A 19238-nucleotide genomic window follows, 5' to 3' on the forward strand; every position below is an offset into this window, starting at 1 on the left:
GGAATGACACGGGCTCCTCTTAACTGTGTATAACTGTGTCTAACAGCAGCTCAGATGATTCAGATGCCGATGAGAGGCAGAATCAGTGACCAGCTTTTATATCTGGACATGTGAACAAGTGCAGTGTGTGCTGGTTCCCCCTAATCTGGTTCTCATGTGGGGTTAACCATTAACCCCGAGCACATGGGGACAGAGACGGCTTTAGTGAGAGCTTTTGAAAACATGCCAGTGACTATTCTCTCTCGAACACACACTCCCATGCACAAAGACATGCAAGCATCATAATCTCACACGCACAGCTTATTTTACTCTTTGTTCTATGTGCATTCCTGTTGGGCAGACAAAGGGAGCCACGATAGTGTGGCGGAGAATTTAAGAGAGAGACACAGATGGTGAGAGAAACCTTAAAGGGATAGTTCATAGTTCAACCAAAAATGTATATTGTAGTAAGCTTCTATTTTACTTTTATTATTTTCCTGTGGAACAAAAACAGAGATTGAAGTTTTAACAAGATTCTGAACTGACTAACAAAGTTATTTAAACATGTCTGATGTCATTTACAACCAAGAACCATATCTATTTTATTAGATGTGACATAGGTGGATATTTGCAGTGAATTATGATTTATGAGGATTCTCTTTCTGCCTGTTTGTCTCTGTGTGCAGCTGTAGTTAATATTTTAGGTTCTAAAAATATTCAGTTAACATTCCCAATAACTTATGTACAGAAATGTTATTGTTTTAATGTTCTTAGAATGTTCAAAACATCAATTTTTCGGATGATGTTTTAAAATTGTTTGGTTATAATAATATTATTCAAAACATTTAATTATTTTTCAGTCCCACATTATATTAATGTCCCAGAATGTTTCCAATCAGTATTATGAGAATGTTCAGTGATAACTACGCCCTAAATACATCCCAAGAACGTTGTTCTATAACATTTTTCTAAAAACATTACAAGAACATTCCAAAATATTATTTGAATAATGTTAAATGTTAAAATTGACACAACTTTTAAGCACTTTTATGGAAGGTTCTGAGAATTCTCCTTTTATTTGGAGTTGTATTAAGCCCCTTCTGAAATTTTAGTTTGTGGATCTAAAATTCAGTTTTCAGATCCAAAACAGAGAATGACCTAAAAAAAGTAACAAAAAGTAAATTTTCTAACAGTAGTAAACAGTTACATTTGGTGTGTGATATAATTTCCCTGATTATTTGTCAAACACTATTTAACTGGTTGCCAATATATCCAGTTTTACTGACCTCGAAAAATGTTGAGCCATGCTAAAGTGACTCAAACCCTCTGACAGCAGATTGCTCAGACAATGGGATTCTTTTTAGCCAGAATAAAATAAATGAGTTATTCTAAATCCTTCATTTCTAGACAATGTGGGTCCAATTCTGCTCATGCATGGCCACTGCCCTAAATAGTTTATTTCCTAATTACGCATACCTGAATCAGCTAGAGCAGGTCAATGTCTTGTCCATTTATCGGAGTAAGCACTTGGTAAAGAGCATCACGCGTTAAGCATGAAAGCACATCACAGTCATACCTGTTGAACACCTGAAAACAATGACGAATCAGCATTAGTTGAGAACCTTTTTTTTATCTTAAATCAAAGACTGACCATTTGCTTCTGTGTTTAGAGTGGCGGTCCTTATCTTTTGACGTCAGTTTGACAACATTCTTTGCCATGCCCCCTTTTTTTTTTCTAAATTCCGTTTTAGGTAGAGGTACATCAACATACTAAAATAAAAGCCTTGGCAACTTCTGGTTCAAACAGATTTTTAAAAAAAAAGTAGATTATTGAGTGCAAATCAGAGCTTAAACTATTTCCCCCTCAGTATAAAGTACTATATTGTTAGTTATATAAATAAATGATTGCATCTAACAAAGTCAGCATTGGTGAGAAAGCTTAAAATCACGATTGTGAAAATTCTTTTACAATTAAAGTCGAATGAGAAAAAGGTCAGTATTAAAAGAAACAAAGCAAAAACTGCTAAAGTTACATTTAAATTTAGCACATGCTTTTGTCCAAAGCGGCTTACAATTCAGAAGGAATTCAGCAATTCAACAAGAAGAGGTAATGCACAAAAGAAGTGCTAATTATACAAAGAAAAAAAAAACTGTGTGCTCAGAGAATTTAGCAACACGGGCACACCCCTGTATACATTACTGGAGAGAGCGAATAAACCCTTCGCTAAGCCCCGCCCTCCTTAGTTACTGTTGCTACGCCTGTCAAGCTTTCGTGCCTGGCACATCTATTACAGTGTGTATGCGCCGGTGTCAGACGTTCCCAGGGATATAATAGTAATTTTTGGCAAACAGTTGAGAAATCTGAGAATGCCTGACAAAAAAGGACTTCGGTGTGCATTACAGAGGTATATTCACCACATAATAGCAACCGACTTGAAAATAATTTAATCAAAATTGAAGCTACCTTAGCCAAGCTACCTCAAACGCTAACCATTCAACAGCTTTGTTCATGCACAGCAGGAGAGTTTAAAAATAACCTAATAATAACTAATTAAACCTCTTTTTTAACCAAAAAGCCTGATAGACTATTGTTGTGCAATGAAATATAGTGTTACTAACCGACGAGGAAACGTGCAAGGACAGTGCTTCTATAATACACAGAAAGAGCAGGCAGAATGGGGAAACTGATAGATTTTTCTAACTCAAAACAATGCACAGTACACCTATTACTGTCAGTATGTTTGTGTGCTCTTTATCCAGTTTCTAATCTAATTTGTGGTTAAGTGGAAGAAATAAATTGAAATGCAAATGAAAGTATAAATAGCAGAAGTGAACAAATAGATTTTCCCTACCAGCAAATATAAGTATATAAACATTAGTATATTGATCACAAGTGCTTAGTTTAGTTCTGTTGATATGTAATTTACGTAGCTTTAAACATGTAAATATGATCGCTATTAGCATGACTACTATGGCAAAGGCTTAAACGCAGCAGTGATCATAATATCGAAAAAAGAAAAAGACAGCTGGGAAACAGAACCTGCTTTGTATTTTTGTGGGAAACACAGTTTAGATCTTTTTAGGGTAAGAGTTGTGTGAGTTGTTCACTAAAAATCACGGTCTATTACTAAATGTGAATATGGAAAACATTAACAACTTATCGACGCTCCTTTAGCGACCATCACACAGCTTGATCCACACAGGCGATTCTCCTCTTGGGTTATCAGTTTTGAAAGGGGAAAAAATTCACCAACCTGTCCAAACTTTAAGGATAATGGGTGTCAGATTGGCACAATTCACATGCACAATGCTTTTGATTTTTTTCCCTCGCTCGAAAGCTTGACAGAGCCCCTGCATGTAGGTACGGTTGCTAAGCCATGATTGGTGGGTGGCGGTTTTTGGGTGTGGCTTAGCGAAGGGTCAATTATGTAGCCAGAGCTACTTGAGATGCAGAGAGAAGTTAACCTCGACGATATGGTTAGACTCCAGTGAAGAATAGTTCCAGAATGCAGGTAAAACAAAAAGGCAAAAAAAAAAATAAACAAGTAAATAACAGGATGAGAACATGGTAAGATCTGAAAACATGGCCAAAATCAGGTGGCCGCGAAGGCTTTTTTTAAAAATTGCTTTTGAAAACATTGTCGGCTGGGTTTAGGTAAGGCAGCTGGCAGGTCAGTCGATGCTTTTTAAAACACTATTGGTTGGGTTTAGGGAAGTGGGTGGGTGGGCAGAACAATCATTCAGTCAATTAGTCAGTCAGTTATTTGACAGAAGCCTCGGGTGAATTTAAGAGAGACCAGCAGGTGCGAATGTCACTCATTAGAGAAATTTGAGATCTGAAAAAGTGTACACCAGGGCTATTCAATTAGTTTGTCATGATGGCCAGTTCATGAAGAGCATCCCAAAGGAGGGGCCGGAGAGATATGATTTGCAGGATGAGTGATGACACAACAATATATAAGAGCCCATGTGTTGTATTTTTGTTCCTTAAGACACCCATGTTGTTTTTTTCTACATTAAAATGTTAATATATTGTATTTTGAAACTACATTATATCAGTGCATTGTGCAATGTGGCTTTTTTTTTTACAAACATATTCAAATGTTGTATTTCAAAGCACAACAAAAGCAGTGAATTGCTTAAGTGGGCTTTTTCTACATTCAGACACTTTCGTATGTTACGTTTTCAACTGCGTAACATTTAGGGATGCAACAAATATAGATTGTGGTTGTACGATTATACAGTATATATAGGCTGATGAATAATCATGGTTTAACAGTCATTACGTCTAAAGTTAATTCAAGCTTTATATTAGCTAAGTATTTAAATGAACTGTTGTTATCATCTGCGTTCATACACATAATAATTTGAATAATTTGTAATAATTCGTCTAATGTTCCTTTTGTTTACATTGCACTGAAAGCTACACACAACTCTCACAGCTACAGCATGAGATGTTTTCTACTCTATGCGTCTGGAATATTATTACATATTGGCATATATTCTTACATTAGAAATAACAAATTTTTACATGAAATGACGCAATATGTAAATGACCTGCTTAGTTAATCCAGTGTGCGAGCGTATAAGCTTGGAACTTTAAACTAGCGCATAGGTGGCATAAATTTGTTTAGTTGCAGCAGTTTTGTTCCATACAGTAAAAACAGTTTTGAGAAGCTCCAAAAGTATCCAAATGTTTTTAGCTGCTTGCGTCACTTGCTTAATGTCAGGTGACTCGCTCTGGGCAGCCTTCAACTGCAGCTCATTCTGTACTGAACAGACACACGTCACTTCATAACTATAGTGGCCATTATTCGACTGAACTAAATTTATTTTTAATGTCTTGGTCACACTATTTGAAGGGCCGGAACAAATTGCCTCATGGGCCAAGTTCAGCCCATGGGCCGCAAATTGAAGAGCTTTGGTGTACACAGTGGCCTCTGGCGAATTCGTGGAAACAAAAACTGCAAAAACTGCAAAAAAAAAAAAAGTACCTGCTGAGATGCATTTCACGCTCTCAATATATATATATATATATATATATATATATATATATATATATATATATATATATATATATATATATATATATATATATATATATATATATATATATATATATATATATAGTCTTACACATCAATAATGAGCCTGGCTAGAGTAAGAAGGGAGTTTTTTATTTTATTTTTGAGAGAGAGGGAGTGTGTTCCAACAGGTGGTTTGTCAAGCCCACTCACTTGTGTGAAACACACTTCATAAATGCTCAATGTTTTTATTTTTTTTTTATTTTATATATATAGTGATTGTAAAAATGTGCAGCAAATGTGCAAAAAAGGTACATTTTAATTTAGAGCAAGCTATTATTTTAACTCAAATCAAACCAATGAGCTTATTTCAACTTAATAACTAAATTTGCATCTTAGTTTCTGCGGTCAGGGAAGAGTTAAATGGCTTGTATCCTACTGTTAGATCTGACAGCTGCACACAGTCCCCAAAGAGAGATTATTTTTGACAAACTGAATGGAACAACTGAAGGAAACCTGGCTGCCTGCCTCAGGCGTGTTCTGCTGTTTTTACACGCAGATAGCATCTTTCCAAGCTAAAAACCCATGACCAACATGCGTCTCACCAAACAATGACTGTGGCACAACTGAAGACCTCCTTTATCTCCTCACAAAGTGCATTTTCAGGTTATGACATGCCCTGACATTGGATTCAATCTCCTTTATTTCGACCATCTGTTACATTCATCTCATTTTTGGCTTCACAGAATAAGACTCATATCCCAGATGTGAAAATAAGGGAAGGTCTAATGGGCCTTGTTGTGTCTAGAGCTTTGTGTTTTTGTGCAGAGGTATGAGCTTTCATTGCTGTGTTCTGACGCTTTCTACATGTCAGATTCATGCTGTACAGCTGTCTGCATGCCAACCAGGTGGGATGGTTCTGGGGTGATGTTGTCATAGCAACAATGGAAAGAAAAAGAAGACAGGCAGTGAACAGTGGTGTAAAATCCCTTTGATATGCTAGAGAAATTGAGCAGGTCAACTGGTGCAAGCAAATGAGAGGAGGATTTAGGACACAAAAAATATGAGATTATAGAATGGAAACAGCTGTGAGTCTATGTGAATGACAAGCGATGATGTTACTCTAATAAAAGAAATAGATTTGCCTATAGATTTACCAAGTATGGTTGGGGTTGGCATGATACTATCAATAAATCGCACAATAGGGTGGCACGGTGGCTCAATGGTAAGCACTGTTGTCTCAAAGCAAGAAGGTTGCTGGTATGAGATCCAGTTAGGCAAGTTGGCATTTCTTTGTGGAGTTTGCATGTTCTCCCCATGTTTGCATTGGTTTCCTCTGAGTGCTCCAGTTTCCCCCACAGTCCAAAGACATGCACTGTAGGTGAATTGGGTGAACTAAAATGGTTATAGTGTATGAGTGTATGAATGTGAGGGTGTATGGGTATTTCCTAGCACTGGGTTGCAGATGAAAGGGCATCCAATGTGTAAAACATATGCTGGGATAGTTGGTGGTTCATTCCCGGTGGCAACCTCTGATAAATCAGAAACTAAGATGAAGGAAAATAAATGAATTAATTAAATTTTACACTATGATTCTATAGCTCAAGTGTTTATTCATAATTCAAATGTACGTAATACACACACTTTCAGAAATATAATCAGATGGACAGATTTTCTCTGTAAATCTTAGCTGATGAGAATGTTGGCTGTTAAAAAATAAAATTAAATCTGTGTGTAAACTTAACACTGCAGCAATTTAAAAACTTGCATGTTCACTCAAAAAATGACTTTTGCTGCTTGTTCAAACTATTTATTTAAAATGAGTTGAAACAAAATAAAAATAAAGTTGTTTTGGGACAACCTAATTGTATGTTGAATCAACTTAAATTTGTAAAAATGATTAAGTTAACATGAAGGAATTGGGTGGAACTCAGCATTTTTACAGTGTCACTTCAATTCTTTTGGTTTTCTACACAATAAAGACTGCTAAGTTCCATATGTCCTTCATGTTGTCCAAACACAAATCGATAACAGTAAGTTAACTCAATCATTTATTCCAATTTTAGAGGGTTGAACATAACAAAATTAAGTTGTCCCCCCAAAAAACCTTAATAATTTTGTTGTTTCAATTTGTTTTAAAAAAATTACACTGCAATTACTGTTGTATAAAAGTGAAAGAGAAAATAAAATAAAGATTAACCCGTGTAACCCCGCCGGTCCAACGCCACCCAACCGAGGTGGTATTAAACCGGCAACCTTCCGAATGGGAAGGTCTTGGAATGCTCTACCAAGAAGGCTAAAGACCATGGCCTCTAACGTCTGTCGCTAGAGCACCTATAAAGGTCAGAGGAGTGAGATTTACCTGCACAGCACTTACTAGCTGGCCGCTGCTACACTCACCCCCCTAAACCTCACTCCCATCTGGGTCACAGCACCAATGTGACACCACCGGTCCTACACCACCCAACCCGCTCTGAGCTGGGATCGAACCTGCGACCTTTCGCATGGGAGCTCTAACAAGGAGGCTAAAGACCATGGACTTACCTATTGTCGCTTGACCACATTTAGGAGTGATTTTCCACATTTAGAGGAGTGAGGTTTACCTGCACAGCACTTACTAGCTGGCCTCAGCTACACTCACCACCCTAAATTAGAAATTAAAAAGTGGGAGATTAAAACCTCCAGAACATGAGAGCAAGTCTTAATAATGAATGAGTTAATGAATTGTCCATTCAGTTTAATTGTTCAAAGTGGCTGATTCATTCATTTTCATTTAAAACACAGAATTTACATTCAGAAATGTATCAACATTGTGTTACTCAAAGTAAAAAAAAAAGAAAAGAAAAAGAGCTTTTTAAATATGCATCAGTTACAAAACAAAATATTGCCATTTGAATGTGCAGAAAAAAATGGGAAAATGAAACCGTGGCAAAAAGGCAGCTATAAAAATTACGTGTGTTTCAGGCTGTTATAGTTATAAATGAATGAAAGAATGAAATGACATGGAAAAGCCTTTTGAGTTAATGAGATGCTCAGTAATTTTTCGTAAGTCAGAATAAGTTCATAAGCTATGGAATACAGATAAAGGGAGCTTCAAACACCAGCTCATTGTGAAAATGAAAATGTAACCCCGCCTATATTTCTGGAGAGCAGCTGATGGCTTCTGTTTCTTTTTGCACTACCAGCTGAAAGCTTATTCCATGTGGACAACTTCTCCACTGTAACCAGTTGGCCCAGTGGTTCACCATATACGTTGGCGGAATGGGAGGCATACACAGCAGCCTCTGGTGGATTCGTGAAAGCAAAAAATGCAAAAAAAAGTACCTACTGGCACTCGAAATGTAGACATGGGTAAGTATCCACAATAAGCCCAGGTTAGAATAATAGCTTGTTTGACAGAGGGGAAAAGGGTGGTTATGAGAACTGGTATAAAAGTGTCATTGTTTGGATAAAGTAGTTTTAAAAAAGCACATTGGACGGAAAGAAAGAGTAATGGTGTACCACTGTGACACAGGATGACAAATATGTAACTTCGCTGAATGTATTACACTGTTTTGAAACTTGACTGAAGGAAAAGACAGGAAGTGATTAGACTGGAATTGCTGTGTCAACCCAAAGGAATTTCAATACACTTCAGACATTCAAATAAAATGAGGTCATATGCAAAACGAGCTCTTAAAAGATGCTTCTTCCATTCCTATTATGGTATACTGCATTTGATATGATGCAAACAACACGTCCCCTGTGGATTTACAGCCAAAATAAAAACCTGTATCCAAATATATGCACTAATGGATTTAACATTCTATGTGTTCGAGGATGGAAAATGACACTGTACTATTATGGAAGTTAAACACGATGACTTATTGGAAGTGTGTGTATCACATTTAGATGAGCCGAGGTGATTTTACAGTTTCTAAACAACCCAATTTTTGTCTGGCAAATAGTGTGGCAAGACACAGCAAGTCCACTGTGCAAACCAGATACTTCTGAAATGTCTTCTGGCCAGTGCTGCCAAGCATTAAGTATTTTTCACACTCATAAAAGAGCCCTTGTGTGAGCATATTTCTGTGGGTAAGTATGTCTGTTCAAAAGGGGTCACTTCAGTTTCTGAGAACTGGTTGACTGGCAAAGCGCAATGCTAAGATGAGGAACAGAAAAGCTTCAGCGGCACTCTCAAACTCAAGTATTCCTGCATGAAAACGGAAAACGAATGTAATACTGTAGCTGTTCAGAGACTACAGTCAAAGAAATGATGCGAGGCTTAAAGTATTTTAAACCATATCCAAGGCAATTACGTGACAAGGAAACAGCACTAATGAAGATTCATTCATTTATTTTCCTTCCGCTTAGTCCCTTTTTTTCAACAGGGGTTGCCACAGCGGAATGCACCGCCAACTTATCCAGCATATGTTTTACACAGTGGATGCCCTTCCGGCTGCAACCCAGTACTGGAAAACATCCATCCACACACAACAGCCAATTTAGGTTATTCAGTTTACCTGTATTGCATGTCTTTGGACTGTAAGGTAAACCGGAGAACCCTGAGAAAACCCAAACAATTTTGTGTTTAATAGATGTCTAAAAGACATCTAAACGACAGCTTGGCTAAAACAAGGCTAAACTTGGGCTGTCAGAGAAAATCTAATAGACATCTAAAAATAGTCCAAAATTAGACTAGTCGTCAAAAAGACAGATTAGACAGACTATATGTGTATTCATTTCTGTTTATTTGATGACTGGTCACGTTTTGGCCTATTCTTAGACGTCTATTAGATATTTGTTTTAGCCAAGACGACTATGTTTAGACGTCTATTAGACATCTTTTAAAAACAAAAAATGCTTGCTGGGAACCCACGCAAACATGGGGAGAACAAACAAAACAACTCACCACAGAAATGCCAACTGACCCAGTCGGGACTTGAACCAGCTACCCTCTGGCTGTGAGGTAACAGTAATGCTACTGAGCCACCGTGTCGCCCACTAAAGATTCATGTCAAAGTGATCTTGCAGTGGACAGGAACACTTTTATTCAAATCTTTTTTTTTTTTACAGATATAAAAAACATTGTACAAAAATAAACACTTATCATAAGATACTGAATACTGCTAGTCGAAAAAAGATTCATATCTTTATGGTGATAAACAGAAGTGCAACAATACCAGATTTAACAGTTACACTCTGGAACTGTCATCATCCCAGTATAAAACAGTAGATAATACAATTTTGCAGAATTAATCATAAACTGCTGTTATGAGCTGAACTGACTTAAACTTACTGAGATGAACTTTAAAGTGCTGTAGGTATTATGGAAGAGTACAAACACTTTGACGTAACTAAGCTAGACATTTTAAGCAATTTTGCAAGACCCCGTTCCACTTGTCTGTGTCCGACAAGCTTTTAGTATCAGCCATGGTGCTCCCCTATTTGTGCACTTCCCGAGTAAACAGTGAATAATTAATACATAAATACACTTCTCGAAAAAAAATTACATACTGATTTCAGACAGAAGCAGAAATAAAGTTCTGCAGTATGCACAAGGGATATATTCATTATTTGAAAGTATGAGGGGAAATTAAAAATATACAAATTGAAGCCACAATATAGACCATGCTGCGTCCAAAATCGTCTACTCAGTAGGTACTGCATTTGAATGTAAATGCCGACCCTTAGACAAGCATATTCTATATAGTATGAATGTCAGTAGTATGAATGGAACTTGGTAAAGTCTAGATAGGATACAGCTGCAGATACACACATCAATATAGCATCATTTTTATAACACTGTATAAAATAATTAATATTTTTACAGTACTCTGACGGTTGGGGTGGGGGTAGGTGGTAATATAATACAATTTATTGGGTAATTTATTAACATAAATTATACTTGATACAATTACTGTTTATACATTACTGTGACAGTTGGGGTAGGGGTAGACGTTGATAAAATACAATAAATGTGAAATTTATTAAATAATATATATAATTCTAGGTAACTTCCAGCTTGTGTCATCATCACGTGACCTACTCACATCAGATACCTCACTAAACTCCCTAATTCTCTCTCGGTGCATCATGGGATAGCATGGCATTCATTCGATGCTCACTTCAGAATCTCAACAGAAGTAGTAGGTCATCCGTGTACTTCTCAAATACTGTTTTTAGATTTCTAGGAGTTCGGACATACTATTCAGCTCACATACTGTTTAAAGTGTACTATATAGTATGGAAGTATGTAATTTCGGACACAGCATAGACCTTATTTTTTTTACTGCAAATGCAGCCATTGGAATCTTTTTTGGTTTAAGACTTCCTGTCTCTTTTCCTTCACTTCCATTGATTTTTAGATATTAAAAACAGCTTGTTATTTGCTGTTTGTTCAAACTACTTATTTAAAATAAGTTCAGTCCACTTAAATTTGTAAAAACCATTAAGTTAACTTCATAAGTTTTCCTTCATGTTGCCTCAACACAAATCAATAGTGTGGAACCCAGCATTTTTACAGTGTGTGTTAAAAACTGATATTTTCTCATTATATTATTCTTCTTTTTATGCATAGATATATGTTTATTAGTCATTCATTCATTTACTTTTTGGCTTAGTCCCTTTATCAACCTGGGGTCATCACAGCGGAATAAACCGCCAACTCATCCAGCATCTGTTTTACGCAGCGGTTGCCCTTTCAGCTGCAACCCATCTCTGGGAAACATTCAAACACACTAATTCACACTCATAAACTACAGACAATTTAGCCAACCCAATTCACCTGTGCCGCATGTCTTTGGACTGTGGGGAAAACCGGAGCACCCAGAGGAAACCCACGCAAACGTAGAGAGAACATGCAAACTCTACAAAGAAACACCAACTGACCTAGCCAAGGCTTGAACCAGCGACCTTCTTGCTGTTAGGCGACAGCACAACCTACTCTGCCACTGCGTCGCCTATATGTATATTCACACACTTGTATTTAGAGCAAGTAGTTTGACTGCATTTATTATTCCTTGTCATTTCTCCCATAGGAAACTGAATCGGAAGTTCTAAAACAATCACAAAAACAAGCGCACTTTCGTATTACACAATAAGGCCAGTAGACTTTCTGGGTACCTGCTGTATGCATTGCAAGTCCCATACAAACACATTTACACTTGTTTTAAGTTAATCGTCAATGCTACTCTACTGAAATGCCTGTCAGACAAAATGCTGGAAATTGATAAAGGCACAGAAGATCAGTGTTTTGATTGGCTGGGTGCCCTGTCAATCAAACTGTCGGGCGAAGGTTTTATAGTGCTACTCTCTCTGTAAAAAATGTTCTTTTTAATACACATTTTGGGATTCAAAAAAATATTTAAGCTTGATGGAAATGTCAAGCTGTGCATTATATATATAATTTTTTTTCCCAACAAGACAAAAACTATGATGAAAACAAAATGATCAAATAATAATAATAGAAAAATATCATTGCACTCAACAGATTGAATAAATAAACTAATAATCTCAAATGTTGTCATTCTGTAATGCTTGAACCAAATCAAAATGATCTGGTTAAGTGACCTTGCAGATTATTTTCCCAAGGTTGAAAATTAAAGTGATAGTTCACCCAAAATGAAAATTCTGTCATCATTTACTCACCCTCTACTTGTTCCAAATCAATATGAGTTTCTTTCTTCTGTCGAACACAAAGGAAGATATACTGAAGAATGTTAGAAAAAAAATCAAACAGACATGGAAAAAGAGATAGAAATGGTGAATTGTACTGTATGTTTGAGAACATAATAGTTGTGTAAACAAAACGAAAACCAAAAAAAAACAGCATTTGTGTTGCTCAACTTCAGGCTTGCTAGTGGACATGATTTTTGACAGCAGAGGTGGTCAAATGAAGAGGCTAATTGTGGTGGAAGTTAACGAAACGGATCCTATCACTTACAGCACCTTTAACTTGAGGAATGTCAATAACAAAAATGACCCCTTGACTCCATCTTAAACTGGAGACCACTTACAACACACACATTTCTGTAGTGCAGAGAATTGCGACCAGAAGAGTTTTACTTTTTTTATGTCTCCGCTGCCATAATGGTTCAAAAACATCATTTACTGGAAATCGAAAGGTTGGTGCTTCGTCTTACACATTGAAAACTGAAGCCTCGTCTGTCAAGAGTTCATAGGTACTACTTTAATCCCATGGGCATTGATGTACGTGAGCAAGACTTTGGCTCTTCTCTCAATTACGTCAATGAGTTTTTCAATGCCTTGCCGACCGCCCTGACTGTCCCAGTACTGCTGGTCCAGAAACAGCGATTGCAGGAGCTTTTCTCTGAGACGCTGAGACATCAACACGGACACACACTGATCTGGTAGCCTGAAAGGAGAAAAATATTAAAAGCATATGAGCATGTACTCTAAGATTAATAAAGCAAACATATTATTAATGAACTGTGTACATTATAATTTCTACTTTAATTTATACCCTCAAACCAAATTGTATTGGGAACGTACATATTATGTAACAGTCAGCTGTAATGCCAATAATGTGCCAGCTGCTATACTCAAACAGCGCAATGGCCCATTGTTTGCCCTGATTTATGTTATGTGCACAAGTGAGCTTGCCTTCCCAGAGGTATCACATTAGCAGCAGAATCCCTTGCTCAGACAGCACGTGTCAGATTGTTGGCATATGTCTTTGCTTACGTCTTCAGTGCTGTTGTGGAGGTGTTGGCTTACTGATAGGCCATACTTGTGGCCTCAAAGACATTAATTCTTAGTTGCATTTACAAAAAAGATCAGTATGAACAAGAAAAAATGAGGCCAAATTAAATTTTATTTTATCTACCCTTCTGGGGTCTGAGGGTGTTTTGGGGGCCTGGAGAAGTTCTGACATGCCCTGACCTGTGCTTTTGTCAGTTGCTTATAAACATATAGGTGGCTAAGCCACTGTAAACAGCACAAACTGGGCTAAAATAATATGTTAGCAACATGTATGTACAGTTGAAGTTGGAATTATTAGTCCACCTTTTAATTTCTTCTTAAATGATGCTTAACAGAGTAAGGAAATTTTCACAGTATGTCTAATAATATATTTTTCTTCTGGAGAAAGTCTTATTTGTTTTATTTCGGCTAGAATGAAAGCAGTTTTTTTATTTTTTAAACACTGTTTTAAGGTCAAAATTATAAGCCCCTTTAAGCTATTTTTTTTGATAGTCTACTGTACAATCAATATACAATAACTTGCCTAATCATCCTAACCTGCCTAGTTAACCTAATTACACTAGTTAAGCCTTTAAATGTCACTTTAGGCTGTATAGAAGTGTCTAGAAATGTGTGGAAAAAAATATTTTCTTAGTTAAACAGAAATTGGGGAAAAAAATAAACAGGGGGGCTATTAATTCTGACTTCAACTGTATATGATTGTGTTTTTGAATAATACTGAAATAACTTCGGCGACACAGTGGCTTAGTGGTTAGCACTGTCGCCTCACAGCAAGAAGGTTGCTCATTCTAGTCCCAGCAGGACCATTTGGCATTTCTGTGAGGAGTTTGCATGTTTGCGTGGGGTTGCTTCGGTTTCCCCCTCAATCAAAAGACATGCGGTATAAATTAATTGTGTGAACAAAAATGGCCATATGAGTGTTTGTGAATGTGAGAGTGTGTGGGTGTTTCCCAGTTCTGGGTTGTGGCTTGAAGGGCATCCACTGCGTAACACAAATGCTGGAATAGTTGGCAGTTCATTCCGCTATCTCAACCCCTGATAAATAAAGGCTTAAGCTGAATAAAATGACTCCATGAAGCCATTTGTTAACAAGACTTTTGAGAATCCACCCCCCCCCCCCTCCCCGTTTTTTTTTCCACCCAATTTCTATTTGATGGAAAGAAGTTTTTTTTCAACACATTTCTAAACATACAACAAAGATTACTGGGAGATTATCACTCGTTTGCGGGCATCTGGGAAAATCCTGAAACTTCCCGAACTACTCATAATTCTATCTTCATGTAGCCATATGCCTATTACATATCTATAAAACACAGTGATATAACCGGGCTCGGATCGTTTGCTTTCTTATTACAATCGATCTGCTCCAGAGTTCATTTCAATCAAGTCACGACCACCTCATTCAAGCGATCTCGGAGCGATTGTTTTGGTGCGGATCAGAGCGCGATTGGTGGTTTCAAGCATGCCAAACGAACTGCGCTAACTGGGCAAATGAGACAGGTTCCGAAACAAAAGTGTAGGTGTGAAAGCAACCCTAAAGGCTTAACTAGGTTAATTAGGTTAACTAGGCAGATTAGGGTAATTAGGCAAGTTATTGTATAATGATGGTTTGTTCTGTCGACTATTGAAAAAAATAAAGCTTAAAGGGGGAAATCATTTTGCACTGTCGCCTCACAGCAAGAAGGTCACTGACTCGAGTTCTAACTGGGCCAGCTGGCATTACTGTGGAGTTTGCATGTTCTCCCTGTGTTGGCGTGTGTTTCTTCCAGGTGACTAGGGAAAGTGAATGAATTAATGACCCAAGGTTTGGGTTTTGCATATAGTACACATACTATATTTTTATTAATCTATTTTGAATTATTATTCACTAGATTGTCACCACAGGTGTCTTCACTCAACTGCAGTCGAAAAAGATCCCAAAATAATACAGAAAAAAATCTCTTATTAAAAAGGAGAACAAAGACATTTTATCATTTGTAACACATTAAAAAATGCAGACATTGGACAAGGATGAGTATTTCAAGAGTAACTGTGTTTTTCTTTCAAATACTGTACTGTATCACTTGAAAAACTTTTGTTTAAAAATTAACATGTGGTGTACTATTTTTACTCACTCTTTGATGCCCTCAAGTAGCCTGAAGTCCAGATTGTCCTCATCTCGGTCAAAGTAGCCCTTGTTGTTGAAGAAGACCAGGTGGTGTGGGTCATGTCTGCGGTGGATTATGTGTGTTAGCTCTATACTGTCCTTGTCTCTACATTCCTCATGGTAACCAAGCTCAACACAGGTGTCTTCTGGACGGGGCTTGAATCCACAACAGTTTTTATCAAGCCGTTCATAAATCTGAGAAGAAACACAATCTTTATTTTTTTGTTTGTTATATGGTTATGGTCAATTTAGGGGTTTTCATGCACCTATCAGTTTAAAAGATTTTTTATTTTTTTTGCCTAATGGAAAGGAAACATCTGAAAATAGACATTTAAGTGTTTCTTTTGTCAGACTTTATCTATTTGTGTCTGTATACAATACATGTTTATATTCTGTTTAAACAAACGACACCTTCCCATATCTTAAACAGTAGGGCGAGGTTATGGATTTGTTCCCCAAGGGAAAAAACACAAACACCTGATTTATTGTGTATGTTTTTTTGGATTGAGTCCTCCTGCGCTTCAACATTTTATCAATATCTGCACTTTGATTATTCAGTTTTTACAGAGGAATATGCTTACACAAGTTAAGTCCGAAATATGGAATGATAAAGACAGATTACCAAAAGTTTATAAAAACCTTAGACTCATAAATCAATTATTCTCCAATCAATCAATTAATCAATCAATCAATCAATCAATGAATCAATCAGTCTTAAACAAGAATCTGAAACCTGACTTCATCCAGTTTTCAGATATTTTGTGCTAATAATGTATGCAAATGAGTACACATTTAATTCAATAAAAAGGTACAAAAATATCAATCCTTAATTTAATAAATCATTTAGTTGTTTTTAGTTGGATGAGTACCTGCAGAAGGAAATCAAAGACTACCAGTTTGCTCCATTCGTGGTGGTGTATGCTGCTACAGCCCCACTCTGGTTTGGGTGTGACGCCACGATGCCAGCACTTGTGTTTGAGAGAGGTTTGATATGAGCCCCAGTTCAGTTTCTCAGAGGGTTGATCTGCTACGGGGCCTAGAGAAGGATCCCACAAAACCACCGGACAAGGCTGTCCTTCTGAAACATGATGCATAGAGTTCATCACAGTCATGTTCTCTTAATAGCTCAAGACAGCACTTAAATATGTATACCAAAGTAAGTACTTGATACAGTCTATTTAAAAGCCACAGAAAAAAAAATGACTGCATAGACACTAATTATGGTTTCTCAGAGCAGTTAAAGCAATGGTTCACAAAACATGCTAAAACAAGGTTAATTAATTAAATATATTATTATCATTGTTATTGTTTTTTATGATTACAGAAGACATATTCTATAATTCATAACAGTATAAACCTTAATGATCGACTGAAACGAAGATTTGAGGATAACACACACAGGCTTAATATTTTGTTATAATTCAAATACAATGACCAAATAAAACATGTGTGACAAAAATATTCAAACACTTTTGGGCCATAAACATCTAAGTCTATAAACAAATAATAAGTAAAATGCATGTATATTGTAGAAAAAATGTAAATTAAAAAATAATATTTAAACAAAAACTATATATAAATATAAAATGATCTAACTTAGATAATTACCTATATTAAGTAAAAAATGCCATATTCGTACACTGTAAAACCTAAAAGTCAAACAATTTGAGGAAACCGATTGCAAAAAACATTTAAGTTCAAAAACTAATCCTAATGAGTACTGTGAACTTAATCCATTTGAGTAAACGAAGCAATTTGAGCACAGTAAAACCTGATAAATAAAAGAGATCTCAAACCAACTGAGAACTGAAACTCAACAAGTTAAGGCAACTTAACCCGTTTGAGGAAACCGATTGCTACAAACCATTTGAGTTTAAAAAAAAACGAATCTGAGTACTGTGAACTTACTCCATTTAAGTTAAAGTAATGGTGTATTTAATTAACTCATTACCTTCAAAACAGAGTTCAAAACTATTTTCAAATGAGTAGAATTAACTTTCAGTAAATTTTAAGTCAACTACACTCATTTCATTTGATAAAGATGATTGTTGGGTTACAGTGTACAAAAAAACGACACACAGATGTGTTTAATATCAATACCTCCAAGAGAGTGGAATCTCCTGCTGACAGCTGGCAAGGTTCTGTTCAGTCCCAGGATCCTGTCCAGATGAAAGGCGAACACTTCACTCATGTCCACGGGCCGCTTGACAACACCGCAACACTTTGTGGCATTGTCGCTACGATTCGTCGCACTTTTGAACAAAATCAAAGAAGAAAAATCGCGGTGTGCAACTTCATCAATTTGCGTAATTTTGCTATCCGCTAGAAAGCGCATGGCGGTGATGTCCTCATTGCTGAACCACGGAGGAGCTCTTGTACTGTAAATCCTGATGGATGAATAATCACCGTTCCTGCCATCAAACTCAGAATATGGCAGTCGCCCGCCAGAAGTATTTGTGCTTTGCCTCTCGCTCTTCTCTCTGTCCGGTATGCCATCCTGCTGTTTCACTTTAACTTTCTTTCTCCGGAGTTTGGGTCGCACCGTGCCCCTGATGATGGCTGGTTTGTGCCGCTTGGATTTGAGCGTTATATACACCACATTTACTCTGGTCGGACTCACGGATTCATTCACCTCCCCATCGGTGAGGCCCTGGTCAGTTTTACTCTGAGAATAAACGCCATTTCCAGTCCACAGTTCCGGGCGTTTATCTTGTCGAGTGGACGTGTGACTAACATGAACTGTGAAAAACAGATAACCAAAGCACACCACGGCTACAATCAAGTACTTCCTTACTGCGGAATAACTCCTACAACAGTTGCAGACTTTCAGGAACGATGAGGACAAGTAAATCAAAGTGTCCCCGACATCTCCAGCGCGAGTCGAACGCGTATCCATTGGTACGAGTGTGTGCGCATGGTTAAGTCGTTTTTTATCCAAGTTGGAATAATAGCGTTGGCTTTGGGTACATATTGATGGTGCTCAGGAGCTCCAAGATGATCCGCTCAGCGCAGGAGCTCCAGTATGAATGGAGCGGTCCCGATCCCGGAACAGCTGACACAGCAGTCCCAAACTCAGAAGAATGCCGCTTGTCATCCTCACGCCCCATGCGCAACGCAAGCCAGAGAATAAACATTATGAAGTCAGATTTACAAGATATAAAAGTTACACTGTATATTTCTGTGCGTATACAGTATAGCCTATGTGGGAGGAAACTTAAATCAATATAATCTGATCTGTGGTTAGGGATTTTTCAGAAATCTTTATCGACATCGAGTGTTGCTTTATAGACCCTTATTATAAAAACACCTTTGATTTTACAGAATGTTTCATTATAATTGAAAAAAATGCTCGAGAATTGATTTGGAGTGTTATAAAATTATAACTG

At 37.1% G+C, this 19238-nt stretch overlaps 1 protein-coding gene across 2 annotated transcripts; it reads right to left on the bottom strand.

Annotated features, from left to right (window-relative positions):
- Positions 1-12731: 12731 nt before the first annotated feature.
- On the bottom strand, positions 12732-18880 carry gask1b (golgi associated kinase 1B). 2 transcript variants are annotated; one of them, XM_068213390.2, is made up of 4 exons: positions 17953-18880; positions 16722-16927; positions 15821-16047; positions 12732-13359 (listed from the first exon to the last, which is right to left on the bottom strand). In XM_068213390.2, the coding sequence occupies exons 1-4, from the start codon at positions 18746-18748 to the stop codon at positions 13152-13154; spliced, it is 1437 nt and encodes a 478-aa protein (XP_068069491.2). In that variant the 5' UTR covers positions 18749-18880; the 3' UTR covers positions 12732-13151. The 2 variants fall into 2 exon arrangements, with proteins under 2 accessions (XP_068069491.2, XP_694732.3); XM_689640.10 differs by having other exon boundaries at positions 16722-16930.
- Positions 18881-19238: the final 358 nt, after the last annotated feature.

Source organism: Danio rerio, chromosome 14, assembly GCF_049306965.1.
Source record: "Danio rerio strain Tuebingen ecotype United States chromosome 14, GRCz12tu, whole genome shotgun sequence".
Lineage (NCBI taxonomy): Eukaryota > Metazoa > Chordata > Actinopteri > Cypriniformes > Danionidae > Danio > Danio rerio.

Bases quoted from the DNA above. Each gene is read 5' to 3' on its own strand.
- gask1b (XM_689640.10), bottom strand. From the start codon at position 18,748: ATGGATACGCGTTCGACTCGCGCTGGAGATGTCGGGGACACTTTGATT. The intron at 16,931-17,952 runs GTATTGATATTA...ATCATGTTTCAG, and splicing joins GAGATTCCACTCTCTTGGAG to AAGGACAGCCTTGTCCGGTG. The intron at 16,048-16,721 runs GTACTCATCCAA...GTTTCTTCTCAG, and splicing joins TCTTTGATTTCCTTCTGCAG to ATTTATGAACGGCTTGATAA.